This window comes from Ambystoma mexicanum, chromosome 2p (assembly GCF_040938575.1).
Source record: "Ambystoma mexicanum isolate Mex_15411 chromosome 2p, UKY_AmexF1_1, whole genome shotgun sequence".
Classification (NCBI taxonomy): domain Eukaryota; kingdom Metazoa; phylum Chordata; class Amphibia; order Caudata; family Ambystomatidae; genus Ambystoma; species Ambystoma mexicanum.
The window spans coordinates 381,570,073-381,591,115 of record NC_090923.1 but is presented as its reverse complement, the minus strand read 5'-3'; the positions used below and the strand labels follow the sequence as shown (position 1 = coordinate 381,591,115).

The 21,043-nt window shown below is 45.1% G+C and overlaps 1 protein-coding gene across 2 annotated transcripts in view; it reads left to right on the top strand.

The window, feature by feature from the left end:
• PTPRG (protein tyrosine phosphatase receptor type G) overlaps positions 1–21,043 on the top strand; it is a 1,528,043-nt gene that overhangs the window by 1,404,402 nt on the left and 102,598 nt on the right. For both annotated transcript variants that reach the window (XM_069643751.1, XM_069643750.1), the window contains one exon: positions 15,990–16,136. In XM_069643751.1, the coding sequence (XP_069499852.1) occupies positions 15,990–16,136 (147 nt within the window). The remainder of the gene's footprint in view (positions 1–15,989; positions 16,137–21,043) is intronic.

Sequence of the window (21,043 nt, the reverse complement as noted above, 5' to 3'; positions counted from 1 at the left end):
AAAAGGTGAGGCTCGGGTCAGTGTCGCCCTCTACCAGGATTTAACTAGCCTAAATACAGCACCGAATAGAGACACACTTACTTAGTTCAGTTTCAATCTTCCTCTTACACCATACTTTTTCAACCAACAAACAATTTGATTCGGATTACCTCAACCACTAATATACAAAAATAGATTGTATTAGCTTGCATAATTAAAATAAAAAAACGTGTACTTATAATGCCACAAATGTGCATCACACCTCGTAAAAACAATTTGTTGCTTTATACATGTTATGCTTATCAGAAGCTTGGTGATTGGGTTTGTAAAGTGAGCCAAAATGAACATTTTCTGTAATCTATTACTCCATTACATTTGGCAAATTCACACTGACAAGACAATGCATAGGTCTAGATTAAAAAAGACAGCATGACTCATGGATGGCCATTTAAGTAGGACAATCACCTCAGTAGTGTATATTGCCAAACCCTAGCTGACAAACACAAAAAGCATGTGAAATTGTTTGATCAATGTGTCACATCTTAGACCACAATCATATTGTAGTTCAATGTATTTTTTTTTAACAAAACAAAATGTTGACACTGTTTCAGCCTATTTGTAGAATGTCTGCTCAATCCATAGAGAACCCCCATAATCTTCTCTTTAGTCCTTTATCAGGACAGAAAAGGGTTTTCCACCAACTTCGATCTAAACAATGCTTCTGGAACAGTTTGGGAAGAACTTTGTTTTTTCTTTTGCAGCTCTTTGGACAATTCAATGAAATCCCTTTTTGTATTCAGTACGATATTCAATTCCTCCATACTTCTCAATTTTGCATTTTGCTGCTCACTCAAATGTGTATGTTTCTCCCGTTTCACATAAAAAGTCCATTGTGATGATATTGTTAAATCACATGAACACGATGCTGCTGTTTAATTTGTACTTCCTCTATTTCCATATTCAAATCTGCCTGCTTCTGGGCAAACATTGGTATTAGCTTCAACATGAGCCAGCCGGGCAGCTCTCAAACCCCTTGGCTGGGATACGGGAAGGAGCTTTGAGTCCCCAAATAAAAGGCTATTGCGGTAAGGGAGCGATGCAACCTAAGTATTAAGTTAGGAGACACTGAGCTGGCTGACTCGTGTTGAAGCTTACGCAAAAAATAAGGGGGGTGCTGGGAGTCCATCTACCGGACATTAGTCCCAGATATGAGAGCCTTACCCAGATTATTTAGCTCACCATCTTTTATGGAGGAGAAATATCCAAAACATATCAGTCTTTGTCCTATCCTGGGGCAGGACAGCACCAAAATGCTAGGCAAATCTCCTCTGAACAAAAGTACCAACAGCAACCCCAGACACGTGTTTGTCTAGTTGGACCTCGTCAGTAGGGTGGAGCTGTGCCTCTCTAAGAATAGTGAGCAAGGAGTCCACGTCTGGAATCCCCTAGTAACTTATAGTGAAACCCGAAGTAACTTAAATTATTCAAAAAAACAAGGGGTAACATCCTGGGAGTCCCTCTGACAGAGATTAATCCTGGTTACGAGAGCCTTACCCAGATTCTTTACTTCACTATCTTTCACAAAGCATAAATATCCTAAACATATCATTCTTAGTCTTGCCCTGGGGCAGTGCAGCACCAAAATGCTAGGCAATTCTCCTCTGAACAAGAGTACTAGTTACTTTGAAGCTTATACACAATATTTTCCGAGAAGCGAGCAGATTGGAATATGGAAATTCTTATTATTGCATTTTATTACTTTCATATGGCTATAGTGTGATTCTGTCCAACTGCAAGCTCTGTAAAGTGTGTTAATAAAGCTTGCAGAAAAGGGCTTGATCAGACCACGTGCATTGGGAGCCAAACCAGTGTTCATGCATTCCTTTTTCCTATTGAAAAAGATGAAGATAGATGAACAGTGATAAACGTATGCTCTCTAGGCCGTTTCCTTTTATAATATAATTTCCAAAATGTGGGGGTCTACCACTTAAGGGCTTTCCTGCTTAATAATGACTGGATGGTCAAGTTAGACCTTAGGAATGATAATGCAGGAGTAAGGCTGCTTTTGGGAATACACTTCACTGCCCTTTGTCATCCTGTCAAGCCTGTAATGACCTGTATCTGTGGAAGATATTTACATCTCTAGAGTTTGATTAATTTACAGAGAAATATCACTGATCTAATAATCCTCCCACGATAAACCACAAACGGACTGTTTTTAATCTCAATATTATGTTTTATTTAAAATGATAAATCAAGAAATGAGACCAGCAGCTTGTTTACTGAACCTGGCTGGCTTTTCTAGACAGCTTGCGGTCTTCTAATATCTGTGGTCCTCAATTCAAAATACTTCCTTCTCTGTTTTAAAGGACACATAAACAATTCGTTAATATAAAGAAAATTATTGTGTGTGCTTATTACATTGTAAAAGCAACCTATGTTAACTTGTATGAAGGAGAGATGCTTTGATAATGCTACCACTCATTTCTAAATAATTTTCATAAAAAATGACAAGTTGTGTTTCAAGTCTATCCTGATTACTAACAGCACATGGTGACGTATGATTCTATTGAATGATGTACTAATAATTTAACTAATCCATTTTTTAAAAATGTTCTTATTGAAAATGTGGATGGTGCCTGTACAGCAAAAAGAGTTTCCAGGTGCTACATGACAGAAAAGGGAGGTGGGGCGTGAGGGGCAGAAGAGAAAATACCAATAACGGTCCTACTAGACCTTGTGACATTTGGATCTCGCAAGTGCAGTAACAGGAAGTGTCGGGGGAGGGGACAGATCACGGGGGATGGAATGGGAGAGGGGAAGAGTGACATGTGCTGGAGGGAGGGGGGCCCAGGGGCTGGCCAAGTGCTGAGGGATGCCCAGAAGGGCGAGCACTCGGGGAACTAGGGATGGGGGGGCCAACTAGTGCAAAGGAAGGGGGTAGTCCAGACTCAGTAGAGTAGTCAGGGGGGGCTGAGGAAAAATGCTGGTAAAGAAGGGGGGAGGGAGGGAGAGGGAAAGCTGGTTAAAGGAGAGCCTGGCCCCAGTAAGGCTCATAAGGGATACGGCAACCAAACATAGCGGCAGGTGGAGACTAGCAGGGGAGGGGGAGAGGGAAGTAGGAGAAAAGGAAGGTCTTGAGAAGCTTCTGGAACTTAGAGATTTGGCTTCAGTTGCAGAGGAGGAGAGAGGCCGTTCCACAGGGAGGCTGCTGCTGAACGGAGATATCTACCCCCGCCCCCATTCTCTGCTTGGAGAAATGTCTGATCTGCAGAGAGTTGGAGCTAGAGGACTGAATGACTCTAGCAGAGTTGGATGTAATGAGGTCCCAGGCCCCAGAAAATCTTCTGGATGATTTAGAAGGTATTGAATTTGATCCATGCAACCACAGAGAGCCAATGGAGAGATTTTAGTGCTGAGAGATGCGGTCACTGGGCTTGAGGCCAAGGATAGGTCTTGCAGTCCTATTCTGGATTAGTTGAAGAGTTCGGAGGGAGGGAAGAGGCAGATTAAGGAAGAGGCTGTTTCAGTAGTCCAGCCTGGAGAGATACAGAGCTCTGTAGACATTGAGTTTCTGGGAGAAGGTGAGGAAAGGGAGTATGCCTCTGAGGAGGTGAAACTGAAAAAGAGAATTCTTGACATTGTCAGCGATATGAGGTGAGAAGGAGAGGGAGAAGTCGAAGATGACTGCCAGGTTGTTTTCCTCACATGAAGGAGAAGGGAGGGGGCCCCAAGGAGGCCGGCCAGAGAGTAGGAGGCAGCGAGGGGGGCAGGAGTCCCAATGAGAATAATGTCAGTCTTACTGGCATTAAGGCAGAGATCGTTATCTGCACATCATGCCTGAATAGCAGTCAGTCGGGAATGAGAGAGGAAGGAGAGGAGGGAAGCTTAAAGGAGAGCTGTGTGTCATCAGCATAACATTGGAAATAAGAAGATAAGGTGCAGATCAGGTGTGCAAGAGGGGCGAGGTAAATGTTGAAAAGCCACGGTGAGAAGATGGAGCCTTGAGGAACGCTTCAAGTAGAGGGTGAGATAGAGGAGTGACAAAGCCCAGTTGCACTTGGGAGGGGCAATTAGAAAGGAAAGAGGTCAACCAATCCAGTGCCTGGTCTGTGATGCCCAGGTTTGCAAGTAGCCGATTCATGAGGGTGGAGTGATTGGCCCTGTCAAAGGCAGAAGACAGGTCAAGGAGGATGAGAATGGAAGGAGGTTTGAGGGGAAAGTCGTCACAGGTGTTTAGGAGAGCTGTTCTTGTGCCTCTGGCTGCTCTGAAGCCAGGCTGGTGGTCGTGGAGATGGCCAACAGATTCAGTGTGATGGATTAATTGGGAGATGACCAACTTCTCCAGCAGTTTCATTGTATCACATTGAGCCCTGAAGAAGAGCTATGCTCGAAAAACAGGTGTTGGCACAAAGGAAATAAATCAAACTTACACAACAACCTATGTACTTAACTTTTGATTGGAAACCCTTGAAGTGTACATTTCTTTTTAATGGGGCTAGGTGCCTTAGGACTTAGTCACCTTGTTCAGTATTTTTGAAGCTCAAATCTGCTTTTATCCTGTCTCTCCATCTGCTTTTCCAAAACTCTCCTCTCTTCTCATGTGTTAGTTTAAATACCCAAAAAACTCCACCCATGTGGCATGGGTTTACATATCATTTTGGGGTTGAACTGATCCTGTTATCAATTCTTTTCACTTATTCACACCCATTAGTGTCATTCACCTTGCTTTGATTTGGCCATTGAATTGTTTTGTCATAACATTGTGTTAGATATGAGGTAGTCCTCCCCTTAGGAATGTAAAATTTAATTTGTACTGGTATAATTATTGTCTTATAATTTCCAGTATGGACATGTGAAATTCAGCAATAATCACCTACCCTGTGGGCTTCACTGGCGGGCTTTACTGGCCAGTAACAGCCTTCTCTCTGGTATCAATGCAATTGTCCAGCACGAGTACTAGCTGGCGCAGCCCTCGGGCCAGGTGATTATTGCTGTTAGGCAGCAATATATTTGTCTGAAATAATGAGTTGCATACTTTCCACAACCTGTTGTTTCCAACAAATACTAACCCAACATGGGCACCATGGAAATGTAAAGCAGGCCTCTGTGCGGAGCCCCTCTTTGATTTCCCTGGTGGTCAGGGGCCTTGCCACAATACATAGAGGTAAGTCAGAGGTAAGCAGAGGAGGAAGAGGGAACAAGGATGTCAGGGAGAGGGAAGCAAGATGGCAGGTGTGGGTGTCCGCAGTGGTGAAGTTGCTGGGAATGCAAGCTTGTATCATGAGATGTAGCCTACATTTCGAGCAACCTGATTGTCACACCGGCCCTGTCTGCGGTGTGATAATAATAATTATACATTTAGATTCACCAGAATATTCTGAATACAAAAGGCATCCTGTGTTTTTCTGGGTGCATGGGTAAGAGTTATTCATACGTTTTAATGTCCTTTTAGGGGGATGTTCACCTTGTCCCATTGAATTCAGGCAAACGGTTATAAAGTTAAACTAAATCATTTATTTCCCTCTTGTTAATCACGTTTTCTTTAAGCACATTCTTTTATTTGACTAGAATTGCATGTGTTGCTGGGCTCCTGCTATCAACATTGCCACACGTTATAAACAAAATGACCTTTTAATGGTGTACGTGAATGGAACAGACATATTCTGCATTAATTCTTATGGCTCCACTAGGTTTAGAAGTCATTAAGAATGCTTATTTAATTATTGACCACCTACTGTTCTTAAAAATACAAGACTAAGTAATTGATCTGAATCCAATATAAAGCTCCCATTTAGTGTACTTTCTTGGTAACTTTTAACGAGGACTTTATTTTTCAAGTTAACACAACAATTGTTCATTAGCCTTTTTAATGCCTTGGTTACAGTGGGTGTAACCATTCCTGTTCTCAAGAAAGTTGTACTCTGCATAAAAATGTCATTTAATGGAACCAAAATTCACAGGTTAGGGTCACAGTGCATAAAAGCTATATTAAATATATTATGTCCCATGTGACAGCATTGTGCTGTTTGTATTGCCTTTATTCGTAATACCTAAATAGCAAACAGTTTTGTACATAAATGTACTAAGCCTCTTATGTGATTTGCAATTAATGTTCTCAACATTTCGTGTTGAATACAAACATAGAAGTTGTACTGTTCGATATCCCTTTTTATATGGAAGCATAAACACATATTGCATTATCTAATTTTGTTTTTCATTGATACACTGTCTTCTGTTTAATATGAATTCCATTATACGCCATGGAAAGCGTCATATTCAATCAATTCCTGTGACCATTGGATCTCAAATATTCTAAAGTCTATGGTTGCCTGGTCTGAGAGCCCTCAGAATGATCATATATATAGTCTGTATGATGTTGATGGCCCTAGGCATGGAGAAAATGCCAAGGCAACCATCTCTTGCAAGCCCGACCTTTTTTTTAGTCAACTAGACACATTTTTTTCTGGTTGTAAGATGCCCTTTTTCTCGTGTTCTGCTATTTAAGCCTTTGTGATGAGTGCCAGTGGGGAAAATAAAATGCACTTTGAAGTAGTTGAGGGTTCTACTCAAAACGGTCTGGCAGCGCCCTCTACCAAGAACTAACATGGCTGAATAACAGTTATTTGGGTAGGTGCACACTGGGATGGTCTACATCCACGTTTTACCTCACTGTACTTTTCACAGAGGAGACATATCAATTTGCAGATCAGTCTGGTCCCACCCACTTGGGCAGTCCAGCAACGAAATGCTAGACAATCGCCCTCTGAACATGAGTACCAACAGCAACCCCAGGCATGTGTTTCAGCCATGTTGGGCCTCTTCCGTGAAGTGAAAGCTGTACCTCTCTAAGCTGATTGTGATGGTACTCTTCTTCAGAGGTGAATGCACCTAAAGTGGGGTCCTTCACCTCCAGCAGACAGGATCCTGGTTCAAGTGCAGCCAGTAGAGCGGTCCAGCAGAAGTTCACCCCCACGGTCTCCTGAGGATGGTTAGTGGACCCAGCTTTCTTCTGCCTTAGATATCTTCAGTCTTCACCTCTATTGCAGACGACTTTGGAGACTTTACTCCCAACAGAGGGGCAGTGAGTCCTTCTTGTTCTTGCAATAGTCCAAATATAAATCAAACAATGAGGGGGTGCCCATCTCCTTATTACGCAAAATTCCATGGTGGATTGGTCCAAAGAAAGCCTGCTTGAGGGGGTCTAATCTCTTTGCCTTAGGGCATCAAACCCAGAGTACATGGCCTACAAGAAATGGCACGGGAAAATAAAGCGAACCCTAACAGAAAGCAATTTGAGCAGACATTTTTCTCAGTCCACCTCTCCTCCTTAGCTACTCTAATTCCACCTTCTTTCCATACATTTGATTTTAAAGGGACTCCAGTAGTCATCAGCCTGGCGTGAGAGATGCTTTGTCATATTGGTGCTGTCCTAAGCCCTGAAGGTAGATGATGCTCTTTCTACATGGAGATCAAAGAGGCAGCCCGCTGCCATTGTTCCACAACCCAGCTTTGTAAACAGTCAGCCAAGTCAACAATATACAGCAGTCCTTTCATAGCTAGGTCCTGCTTTACAGAGCTGACACTAGTGTGATATCAAGTTGCTGTGGCTGTTTATTTGTGTTCTCTTGTCAGTCACCATACCACAACTAGGCATTGCTTATATTTAAAGATGTACATGTCTGCAGCAGGGTCGGATTGGGTCGTCGGCCCATCGGCCCGTGGCCGATGTAAAATCATGGCTGGAGACCTGGGGGCCGGTTCCTGAAGACCATGTGGGCCGGTTTCGGCCCAGGCATGGGCTTCATTGTGAAGCCTTCACACTTCAGGAACCAGCCCCCAGGGCCTCAGCCTCGCCGGACGGATGGATGCAAGTTGCAAAGGATCTGTAAGTAAGCAACTTACAGATCCTTTGCAATTGCAGCCCTGCGCCCGCCGCCGCCAGCCCGCCGCAGATGCAGAGAAAGGTAACACTGAAGTGTTACCTTTCTTTGATAAATGCGGCGGGCCGGCGGCCAACTGCCGCGGCCCGGCCGCGACACCCTGGCGCCAGCAGCAGTCAGTGTTACAAAACACTGGGAGGGAGCGGCAATGCTGGGCGGAGCTGCCTCAGCCCGGCCTGATCCCTCCCAGTGTTTTGTATTACACTGGAGCCTGCCGTTGCTGGAACCCAAGGACAGCCCGGCACCATTGGCGATCCTTCGACTGCAGGCAAGCAGGAGTTCCTTTCGTTAGAGGAAGGGCCCTCTTAACGCTCTTTGCGTGGTGACGCACATGGAACCTTACAGTAAAGAAGAAGTGACAGGCGTAAGAGGCGTACTCGAGAAGAGGCTTCCCTGGAGTTCGGGATACCTTTGGAGATTAAAGAAAAAGAAAATGTTTTTGCGCTGTCCTTGGAGAATTGGTTTCTACTGGCGCCAAGAGGTACTGTGATTGATGCTATGCCGCGGCAGCCCCATGTTAGTAAGGTGTGCAAGGGACCTTGCTTGTTCACAGAATTTGCAGAATATAAAAAGCATCTTTATACAAGCTAAGCAGAGAACTGTCTGTAAAATGTAAGAAATGTATACCAGTTTGAACAGCTGCAAAACTGTGTGAGGCTTTGTCAGTATCACCAAATAATAATTGCTCATTTTACTATATCCGATATGATAGCTCAGTGGGTTGAGCGCTCGCTACTGCGATGTGTGTTCGATCTGCAGGTGTGAATCCCAGCAAGTCCATCTCAGCCTTTCATCCTTCTTAGGTCGATAAATGAGTACCAACACAGGTTGGGTGATATTGTATGCAAATTTGTTCTATAAAAAAGAGCTTAAGCGTAAGTGCTATACAATAACATATTATCATTTGGCCTTGGACGATTGCTTGCATTCACAGTAATTTGACAATATGGATCTATACACACAGATATTAATGATACATATCGTGATCCATTCTTGTATGCAAAGTTACGATATTTTATGAGCTGTGATGTAATGTGGGAAACTCATGAACGCTCCATAAGTAGCATTTTCTGTAAAGTCGTGAATTGACACGATTCACAGATGATGGCTTGAGGGCCACTTTTTTTGAGGCGAGGGGTGGGCCACTTTTGTGAGGCGAGGGGTGGGCCACTTTTTTTTCAGTGTCCGGGCCTATTTCTTATCCCAGTCCGACCCTGGTCTGCAGGCAGATTAAGGCATACAATTACTATTTAGATCTGAGCACAGAAGATAAAAAAACGCCCCTGTTTGCAGGTACTTTGTGTTCCATCATTGGTTGAAGATGCAGGTATGACCTTTAACCCTGCCCTGTGCCACTACAGAGAGGAGGATGATGGTGCCCTAAGGCTGTCTCAGGGAAGGCACATGTGTGCCCTATAATTTAGGAATGGGGCATTTATGAAAGGCGGGACTTACTAGCAAACCTGCATTTCAGCAAGAGAAATACCCACATCATTGTATGTTAATAAAAATCACAAAAGCTCAGGCTAGCCTGTCCTCATCAGATGAGCATTCTATTATAGATATTGTTATGCCATTTCCAAAAATGTACATATTTTATAACCTGTCCGTTTTGTATTCCTAAAAAAAGTAAAAACACATCACTTATACAAATGTGTTCGAGATCTCATTGCTGATGTTACTTGATGTGTTGGCTACTTTTGGAAAGGCGGGACACATATTACTTCTCATTATTCAGAAGCTGACAATGTTCTCTTTTGGTGTTTCACAGGCTTCTGTAAAACAAAATGTAAGAAAAGCGCCTTCATGTGTTTCTGAGACCATTTATTTGTTTAGATGTGAATGTCAGTGATTCTTTATTGTACTTCAAATGCCAAAGGAAGTGCGGATCAAGTAGTCTTCAGGCAATTTGGAATCTTCAATCCAACAAACTTCAGTGTTTGCAAAGGTCCAAACTAAACTGGCCATTGGACAGCAGCATTGGAGATGTCAGCATGTCATCTGGTTGACTGAAAATTGGGAGCAATAGTTATTCATGTTAGCCTTGCATTAGGAAGAACCCGTTTTGAGATGGTTTTAAATTTGAGGCCAAATATAGTAGTTCTAAAAGGAATCAAAAGTTGATTTCCACATTCAAAGTTCAATGTACACCTCCATGTTTTTTAAATACATTTTTTGAAATAGCATGAACTGGCTTAAAAATCAAAAATGATATTCTTTAAAATTAATCCATATCAATAAACATTTCAAACCTTATAAAAACATTTTTTTAAAGTAACAGATGATACTTTTTTAAAGAAGCCAACTTATACATCGACAAAATGTAACTAACAATATAATCAAATACTTGTATTCTAACATTTTAAATAAATAATAATTCAGTTTATTAAGAATGCAACTAGTAAGAACAACCCTTTGTTTTTAAATAATTATTTTAAAAAATCCAGCATTTTAATTAAATGCTAAAACTTTATGAAACTGGGGCTCATTACAAGTTTGGCGGTAATACAGCAGTGATTCCACCACCACTGAGTTACCGCTACCACTGTTGTGTGTGGCAGAATCAATGCCGTATTACAGATTGGCAGGAGCGTGCATCCACCATTGGCAGTACCAGTAAATCTGCCCATATTCGGCAGAATTACTGTTACCGCTAGGTCAGTCAGTGCTAAAGAACATCATTGCAGTAATAGGAAGTACTGTGGCGGCCATCTTTAAACACACAATCCATTGGAAATCAACCTGTAGGAGTGTCATCTGTCCCCAAGCAAGCACAATCCATGTCTGCAGGGAAGGCCAAGTCCAGGGTTCCTGATATGTGGGTGCGAAAACCCAAATTGAATGATCAGGAACTGACAGTCCTAGCGGAGCAGGTGGTGGCCCATTCTGAGGAGCTCTATGGGTCACAACAATGGAAGACCTCCCAGTATCACAAGAATTCCATCTGTGCAGACATTAGGGACAAGGTGGTGGTTGTAGGCCATATCCCACGTCAGACAGACGACATGAAGAAGCAGCGAAACGACTTCAAGGCCTGTGTCTGCAGCGTAATTCAAACCACCACAGGGAGACGGCTACCACAGGTGGAGGAACAGTAGACCCTCTAGAGCTGACTCCATGGAATGAGATGGCCCCTTGCATCCTCCACATGGTGTGTCTGGAGGGTGTGTGTTCTGCTGAGGTCAGAGCCAGCAGCGAGGGAAAACCTGGTGAGTACATGAGTGAGTGATGAGCCAATTACGGCACAGCCCTAATAGCATGTAGACATACACAAACTGCTGTGCATCCATGCAACAGCAACCCTGACAATGCATGACCATCCATGTGACACTGCAGGCCATTACATCTTGAGTCATTGAAGCCATGATCCCCCTTGCATCCCAACCAAGTAGGATGATGAGGGCATGACATACGCAACAACCACCATCGAACTGCAAGTAAAAAGGACTGACACAAATCACAAGTTACCCTTGCCCGCACACCGGTCTCCCATGCACAGACACCACAGCAAGCATGGTACCAAACATGTGGCACCTGTAAAGCAAAGAATACCGCTGGACATGTGTCTCAAACCAACTACTGCAACTGACCAGTAGCTGCAATGACCCCATGGAGACAATTTCCAACCTTATGTCGCCATGACTCCACCACAACTAGCAGGGCACCCCTTAGCTAACAGTACTACAGGATACTCAAGCAACATGTGTCCTGCCCTACATACAAACACTTGACCCAGTATGTCAATGATGCACATGAATGCACGGCCCAAGCAAGATACAACACCCACACTGGCCATATACACGCACATCAATCAGTGCTATAAACTGCCATGCTGTCAGTAATATGAAGTATGCCCCCCTGCAGGCCTAGCACCCTGTGACCCCATAGTACACACGACACTACATGACAACAAACCTAACACATTTCCATTAAAGTATTGATGCACACATTCATGTCTCCCAACAGACACAAGACACCCAGGAACCTTTTGAAAGTGCCAGTACCTCGGACACACCGGCAGCAGCAAGCGCTACAAAGGCCACAGACCATGACTCGGATAGGAGTGGGAGTGTCACTCAAAACAAATGAAAGGTGGCTGTGCCATCCACCTTCATGGCCACTGGCACACAGGCCACGATTCCACTACCTTCTTAGGCCATTATGAAGGCTTCAGCTCCACCTGCAGCAGGGGCAACCACCACCACTGCATGCTGGCCTGAGTGCTGACTACACCTAGGCTTGTGCCCAGCCCACTGCACCTGCTGCCAACGTGCAGAGTCTTCCTCATCCAATTCCAGTCCTGCATGTTCACCTGTGAGACACTGCTCATCAGAATCCTCCCCCATGCACAGCCTATCGCCCATGCAGTCCTCCCCCTCCCCATCTCGCTGTACAATCCACTTCGAGCAGTGCAAGGACACAGATAACCATGCACAGCAAGGCAGCCCACAATGAGGTTGTGGGCCCACAACCATCTTCTGATCCAGTGCAGGGCCCCACACTGCAGGCAATTTGGAAACGGCTCGACAGAATCGAGGAACAGCAGGCTGAAAGACATGCCATCGCACCAGAGCAATTGTGCCATTTGCAGGTCATTGGCTGTCTCTCCCAGAATACAGTGCACACAAATGCAAGTAACACCCTCATTAGCCAGAGAGTTAGGGAGCTTGTTGGACAAATCTCAGGCTCACGTGAGACCATCGCCAGAGGAATCAATCTAACCATGCCACACCTACGGGGCAGTGAGCCATTCAGTTCTGTGTCAGTCACCTCTACTGATGGATTATTGGCCAGCACGTTGCCCAGGTGCTCCAAGATCTGCATGTTTCATGCTCCCCTCCCCTGCCTGTGAAAAAAGGGGACAAAAGGAAGCGCTAGTGGTTCAGCACATGGGACAGACTGAGGGTGTGGGGTGGGTGATGGAGTTGGGGATCAGGGTTTGTTGATATGAAAATAAATCTGAGTCTACACAATTTATTCTATGGTGGTGATACATGGTTCAGTGAATCATCAGTGAAGTCAGAGGTGCATATGTGCCAAGTAAAACAAAAAACTGTCCATGAGGTCCTGGCACACCATTCATTCTTCCCTCACCTCCCACATATGTCCTGAGGTGCCCTGTATTCACCTTCCTCTTCAGAGACGGAGGGGAATGGTCCTGATCTGGAGGCATTAGTATGTTCCTTTGTATGCAGATGTTTGCAGTATTGCACATATAACTACGGTTTTACTCACTTATTCAGGGCTGTACATGAGTTGGTGGAGGCGCCTGAATCTACCCTTCTGCAGCCTGAATGTGCGCTCAATGAATGTCCTGGTCCACCTGTGGGCCTCATTATAGACCGCCTCCTGTTGTGTGCTAGAGTTCCTCACCAGTGTCAACAGCCAGGGTAACTACGGGTCAACTACAATAAATTCAATGTACAGTGTTCGACATGGCGGTTTGTGTGTCAAGGTACATGCATATGGGCTTATTGTGCCGTTGGTGATGTGCACCTATCTGTAGATGTGGATGGTTGCACCTTGCATCAGTTGTGGTGGAGGGGTATTGGCCTACAGAGTGCACTTGGTAATTCACAGTGTATGCGAAATCACTCATGTATTTGTCTATGCGTTCACATCACCCATGCAGTTGACACTATGGAGATGGTGGTATGACATGTACAGCCCCATAGTCATGCGTTAGCAGGGAATGGCTTTGGCAGATGATGTGCTTGGAGTCACTGATTGTGTTCTGCTACCTTGCACGCCAGGCTGTCTTGTGGAGTCACCTGAGGTCAGTTTGTGTACTGTGGTAAGTCTGTCAAATATCTTTGCCTATTCATTGCTTTCTTGATATGAGACTTGTAGTTTGCTCATATTGCTTCACATTGCGTTCTCCATGTGTGTCACAGTGCTATGTCTTTGTCAGATTGACTACTAATACTTATCTACAAGCCAGGTACTCTGTTCTCTGTGTATTTCCATGTACAGTGGTAGGGTGCTGTTCCTCAGTGTCATGGCGTTGTGTGTCACCAGGGTGTTGTGCACAGCGGTGGCTGATTGTGAGGTCAGCAACACATGTAATTTGAGCATTCATGGATTGGAACTGTTTCCTGTTCCGGTATGCCTGATCTATTGCCTGGGGGGGCACTAATGCCACATGCATGCAATCCACTGCCGCTATGGTGTTGGGGAACTGGGCAATGGTGTAGAAACGTGCCTTTTCTGCATGCACCTGTGTGGTGGGCATGGGGATGTGCTAATGGGCATGCCTCATGAGAGCATCCAGGGCTTCCAGCATCTTTGAGAAAGTTGAATGCAACATCCCATGCATCATACCAACAGTGTGCTGGAATCCGTCCATGGCACAGACGTGTAGAACGGACACAAGCTTTACCAGGGGGATGGCAATTCTGATGGCAATAGCGCTCTGGAGACTGGTCTCGATCAGGGTGAGCAGGTCTGTGATGGTGGGACGGTCCAAGAGATATAGTGTCACTAATTGTTTGTCAGTGTCCAAGGAGTTGGGGGGGGGGGGGGGGGCGGGGCATGTGGTATGGGTGCCATCCACAGCACATGTATTCTGTGCATTTGTGGTGCCTGGCTCCTTCCCTGCTGGTTTTGTGCATGCTGCTGTAGCTGGATGAATAGTAGCAGGTTGTGGATATCATAATCGATGGCTGCATGATGCTTGGGTGTGTATTTGGGTGAGGTGTGGACCCTTATATATTACTCTTGAGTGGATTGGGCGCTCCTGTAACTTAATTTCTATCACCGGTGTGCATTTACCTCCACATTTTTGGTGGAGGTAACTGCACTCTGTTTTTGGCTTAATTACCGCTGATTTTCAGTGGTAATCTAGCTGTTTTCCAATTTGTAATGCAGTGAAAATACCATTTCTGGTCCTGGTGGTAAATCCGCTGGTGGAATTAGACCCAGCGCAAATTCATCCTGAACTCGCTGGTAATTCCACTGGCAGTGATTCCGGCAGTGGTAATTCCGCAGGTAGAATTATCAGAGTCCGTAATTCTGCGTTTTGGTATAAATGGCAGTAATGATGTTACCGCCACATCTACCACTTACCGCCAAACTCATGATGAGCCTCACTGTCTTTTTAAGTAAAAAAGTGTACTTGCCGACAGCCACAAACTCGTTTTCGTTGGTCCCTTTTTCACAGACACTTCCAAAGAAGAATACAAATTGCTAAAACAAAATGTGACTTGGTTTAATTAGAGCAGGAATTTCAACCGTAATATGATTGTATTAACTGAACCACTTGAGAAAACATGCCCAGGGCATATTATGATCCTGTTTTTTTGTGATTTGAAAAAATTAAAGATAAATAAACTAGCTATTTTCAGTTGATCCACACTTCAAAATATTTGGACTTTTTAAAATAATTGTTGTTCCATATTTAATATAGATATTTGTAATGCAATGTTTTTAAACTATTGTCTTAGATATTCAATCAGCCAAACCACACCATCAGTCATCTAAAAAAACAGTGGCACGTTATGTGCGCGAAGACTACACCATTTGGTTTGATTGATTCAGCCGTTGTTTGGGGTACTGAAAGTTATTATAAAATTGATTTTGAAGCCACATATTTCTTCCTTTGACAAAATGTAATTGCAAAATGGTAACATTTTGATTGGTCCAGACTAGGGACATGTTGTGTAGATGTAAAACAATAATGACAATGGTGTCACGTTTGATTTAGATTTCACAATTTTATTATGGGCTTCTATTGAGATATTACATATTTGTCTAAGCATATACAAAAATAATTATTGTGAAATCCAAATGTTCAAAATGCTTCTTCGTTTATTAACTAGCCATTTAATTCAGTAAATCGCATTTTATAGTATGAATTGATTGAAGGTTATGTCTAATGCTATACATTTCCCACATAAGCCAAAGTGAAACCATTGAAATTAAGCCATTTAATGTATTTAGAATGCAGCGCTTACCGGACATTTACCACATCCAAGCTGTTTGTAATCGTGTGGTTCTTTTTTGTTTGTTTTTTTAATGTCAAAGGAACTGTTTAGCAGATCAGAGTTAAATCTTTGTTCCATTTCTTAGGCCGAAGATGAGTTTGTGTACTGGCCAAGTCGGGAAGAATCCATGAACTGTGAGGCCTTCACTGTGACACTTATAAGCAGAGACAAACTGTGCCTCTCCAATGAAGAGCAAATCATTATCCATGACTTCATCCTTGAAGCCACTCAGGTGAGCAAAAATATCAGTTCAGAGAAAGACATTATTTGTATTAATAAGTATTTCCTGTTTCTATGTCTGATGTTTTTATGTAAATAACCGTATGAAATTAGTGCACAATGCATTTAATTTGGCATTTCATTAATCTTTCAAGAAACATGTTTTAATATATTAAGAAAATTACAGGAAAACCAAGCGTGTGAATGGAGGTTAATGTATGGACCGTTGCCATTTAGTGTGCTTTCATGGAGCACTTATCAAGCCAGTTTATGTAAAATTCTGCTTGCTTTTTTTATTTCATCTGTTTAGAAACTGAACACTCAGCATCCAATGCGATGGCAGAAAGCAATTGCTGTAAAGCAAACGGTAGATTATATTGAACATTTCTCGCATGAGCAGTTTTTTAGTTTGTGTAAAAACGTGTTCCTCATAAAGAACTAGATACCCCAAACCACAGCATTAACATCATTTCATACTTGTTCCATTCTTAGGCCCACCTCAACTTTGTAATTAATTGCCTTAGCAAAGTCTGCCTGTGCTCCATTACTGGAAATGCCCCCCAAATGTTTGGATACTTCACCCACCACATACTGTAAGGCAGGCATGCTATCAACAGGAATACAGACACAAGTGACCACAGTTCAAGGGTGTTTATTAAACTTTAACAAGGGTATGTTAAACGCCCATCTAATCCGAAAGCTACAGGTGGGATCAAGCTACGAGCATCAAATAATAATGATGCAGTCCTAGTTTTGTCTTGACAAAATAAAAGGGCCTATACTAAAAAAGGAACTATTGCCAATCCTTACCTCTAAATACAAAATAAAGTGGGGTAGTGTTTATGAAAAAAAGAAGTGTTCACAAAAATGATATGTCAGGATGTTCAGGCCATTGGCCTCCCTTCCCCACCTTTTTATCACAGGACAAGGCGATTCACTCGAGTGTAGCACAATCACTGGCTTCTTTAGCACGAGGATACAGTTGAATTATTAGCATCAGGGCCTTCTGTGCTCAAGTCTCTCTGCCTACCAAAGTCTCTTCATGCAGAGGACCTGATACGGCAAAACAAATGAAGTTATTTTCCTCTTACAAGTATTCTATTCAGGTGATTCGCTATTCACCACGGATCCTCCTCAGCCATGCTCAGATCCCTATAATATAACGATTGTCAGCCAGGTTCAGACCAATTTCAGTTAGCATCCGGTATAGAAGACTTTCGAATGTGCACTGGGTTTGGGTTGACCCATTGCAGGAGCACTTCGATTTCACAATTCCTTTTTTAGAATTACCACCTTTCAGTTGGATACCTAACAGACCTTCGAATGAGCACCCACATGGCACCGGACCACACTAATTATGGTATCTGCCCTGGCTTCAAAAGTTCAGTCACTCCTGTGCTATTTAATTATATTTTTACACTTGTAACATACGCTTCACACACTGTTATCTTCAATTTTCTCTATACAATGTTGCCGCTTGCAACCTTGGCTTCAACACAGACCGGTCTGGTATCAGTCTCCCCAAGTCACCGGCTGTGCTGACTTCATGGACGCTGCATTGATGTGGTAGCCAAGGACAGTACCACAGCGGCAAACGCTCCCTTTACCCTCCTCCTTGGTTATCGATGCAGGAGAGTCCCGAGTACATCTGACACACAGTTCGGGTTTCTTCAGCTTGGATTCCAGGTCTTTGCGTTTCTTATTCTCAAAGGCTCATGAAAGGAATGGCCTCTCTCTGAAAAGGACCAGGGCACTTCCCTCCTTGCAATCTTCTTCCGTCTTGCTGTCTTCTGCCTTGTATTAAGCTGCCATCTTGGAACCGTTGCTTCCGTGTGTGATTTCCCTTGCTCAGAGTATACTTTTGTGCTTTGTCTTTTATCGGTGTGGGTAAGTGTGATTGAAGTCAGTTGTGTGTAATGATCAGTCATTTCCTGACCCTCCTAACCGTATTGGCAAATGTAAGGTATACAGCTCAGGTTTTTGTCTGTTTTCTCTCCCAGTGAGCTGTCTGTGAGAAAGTGTTTGTGTCTGAAAAAGTGGGGGGATTGAATTTATAAGAATCCTACCGGGAAGAAATGGCGAACAGGTGCTATAGGGAAGGGGATACCACGTCACGCCGTCCAGTGTCCCACTTCCACTCCCTGAAGACCCCTCATCCAGGTGATCCTCCTGCACTGGACCACTCCCAGGAATTGGAACCAAAAGCGATGGCCATGTCATGGCCACATAGATGACAGATCCCCAGGGACTAGTGGGCGAGACACCATACGTCCCATCCCCTTTCCTCCATCTTTGTGGGTGTCCCCCAATATGGGGACGATACCCAAACCTTTGCCAGTGAAAAAATTAGCTTCCCCTTTAAATTTAGTATAATGCGTGGGGTCGCGGCACCAGAACTGGGAACGCCCCTCTATGGACCCAACCGCCAGTGCTTCACACCAGTCCCTTTTTCCATACGGACGGTGTCGGACCTGGCAGCCAGGGCGGACACCTTTTTTTAGCTTTCTGCTTGCTCCCAGTTTGTTTTTTCAATTGTCATTTAAATTTACTTCAGTGCCTCACCGCCCTGCGCATGTCGACCGCAGAAGGATTCACAAAGTTTGCCTCTTGCGACCGCTCGTTCCTGGCCTCAGGCCCCCATGTACTCTGTCTTGAGTGTTTGGGGCCCACTGGCACTCATGTGCAGCCTGCCGTGCTCTCGGTCGCAGGGCATTAAATAATCGGTTGTCGTGGTGAAGGGAGATATTCCACACTTATCCCCCTCTCCACCTCAAGGACTTAATCTCGATGAGCTCTCGTCAAGACAAGGTAGGACCTCTGTTCAGCATGGCTCCACAGCACTGAGATTCCTTACTCAGGGATCCCACAGATCAGGGTTCCTCGCATTCAGGTTCTGGCAGGCTCGAGGCCTCTAAGACTCCTGACTTCAAAGCCAAGGGGCCTGGGGGCTCTTCGGGACTGTCCGTGACAGACCTGAGGCCTTCCCAGGCTACTGGCTCCCAAGCTGAGTGGTCCAGGGGCCCTACCAGTCTGTCATTGGATCAGGCTCGTTCTCTTGTTCTACCTGTGTGGGTAAGGACTCGTCGGGTGCCACCTCCAAGAGTTGTTCCTCGGCTAGATCCGGCACAACTACCAGCACAGGTGCTGAGGGCTCCCAACCTACCGGAGCTCGCTCCGAGGCAGTCATCCGCAATGTTTCGACTTGCAGCCACCCGGATGAGTGCTCAGCGCGTAGCACAGGGCTCTCTGAGGTCCACGTCTCTGCTTTGGGCACAAGACCCAAGCTGTATCCAGTGCTTGGCGCAGAAAATAGCAGAGCCTGCCAGGAAAGTGGCTATCTTGGATCGGGCTCAGGGCCTGCCATTGCTTTCACTATTGAGTGGGATTTGCTGGACAATTCCAGCCCCATCTAGAAGCGGCAGCGGATCCTACGGTGCAGGGATTTTGTCCCCGTAATGATACATATACCAGTCACAGTCCTACAACTACCATCAGGTGCCTCAGTGTTTTGACCAGGAGCGGAGACCCAGTGCCTCAGAGGGCAGGCTCCTAGGGACCCGACAGCTAGTGAGGACCACTTCTTTGTCATGTGTTTCCCTCAGATGAAGGGGTTCCTGAAGGACATTGTGAAGGAGGTCATCCCCCAGGTAGCACCACCTCGGACCCTCCTCCCTATGGATTCCGTCCATTCCTCCGGCACTCCGGGTGCCGTTCCCTTCTCCGGTTCAGGCCCTACAAGTCGTGCTGACCCCTCCTCCTTTACCACCCTCGCCTTCCCCTCAACAGCCTCTGGACCTATCTGCGGCTCCTGATGTGGGGGGTGGGGAGACCACCCTGGCACCTGTGTCCCAGGGCCCGGATTCCCCTTGACCTGTGAAAAAAAGGGGTGGGGGATGATGATGACGCCCGGGATGATGAGCCCTCGGCATCCGTTATGGCCTTTCATGACCGCCTCCATAGCCTGGCGGAGTTCTTGTGGGTCCCTCTTCCTGAGGAAGCCCCCCAGAAGTCAGGTGTGCTTGCAGATGTCTTGGGGAAACGCACCAAGACCCAGTCTGGCATTCCACTCCAGAATGGTGTGCTGCAGGTGGTGTGGAAGTTCTGGGCAACTCCCATATGAGCAAGTAGTTGGACAGCAGGTTTAGGTTGACGGACAGGGAGCCAATCCTCCTTGACTCCCACCTGCAGCCCCATTCCTCTGTGATGGCTGCAGCCGCCTTATATTCAAAACCATTGTTTTTATAGTCTTCCTCCACAGAGCCACCTCCAGTTGCCTCTACAAGGATGACAAAGTCCTCGAGACCTTGGGAAAGCAATGTTAATCCATCTCAGGACTGCATCTGCGGCAGGCCAACACAGACACCCTCTTGGCTGCGGCTAACCTGAAGCTGTGGCGGGAGATCAGGGAATTTCTGACCGACGCCCCCCCCGCCCCCCTTGGGCAAACAGACCTCCTACAAGGCAGGTCTGGCAGGTGCACAGGGCCTCATGGAGTCTTTGTTCTCCCACATTGACACAACCAGAAGAGGGCTGTGTCTTGGGGTCAAGATGAGAAGGACGGTCTAAATGCATGCCACCAAGTTTTCATTTGATGTGCAGGAAATGATCCTAGATCTGCCCTTCGAATGCGTGGAATTTTTTCATTTGTCCAACAATGACGAATTGAGGAAGAACCGCCAAGTCATTGGCCATCATGACAAAGCTGGGTCAGAAATCCTTCCCTCAATTTCAGGGTAGGATTGAGTTCAAACCCCGAACCTTCTCCAGCTTCAAGGGTTTCAGAGACCGTGGTATGCATAGGCCTAGCAGGTCACCCAGCGACAACAGAAGGAAGCAGCAGAGGATGTTGTGCAGGATTTTCTTGCTCACCTCTCCTCTCCTCTGCCCCTGCCTCTGACGCCAAGAAGCAGTGACATCCGG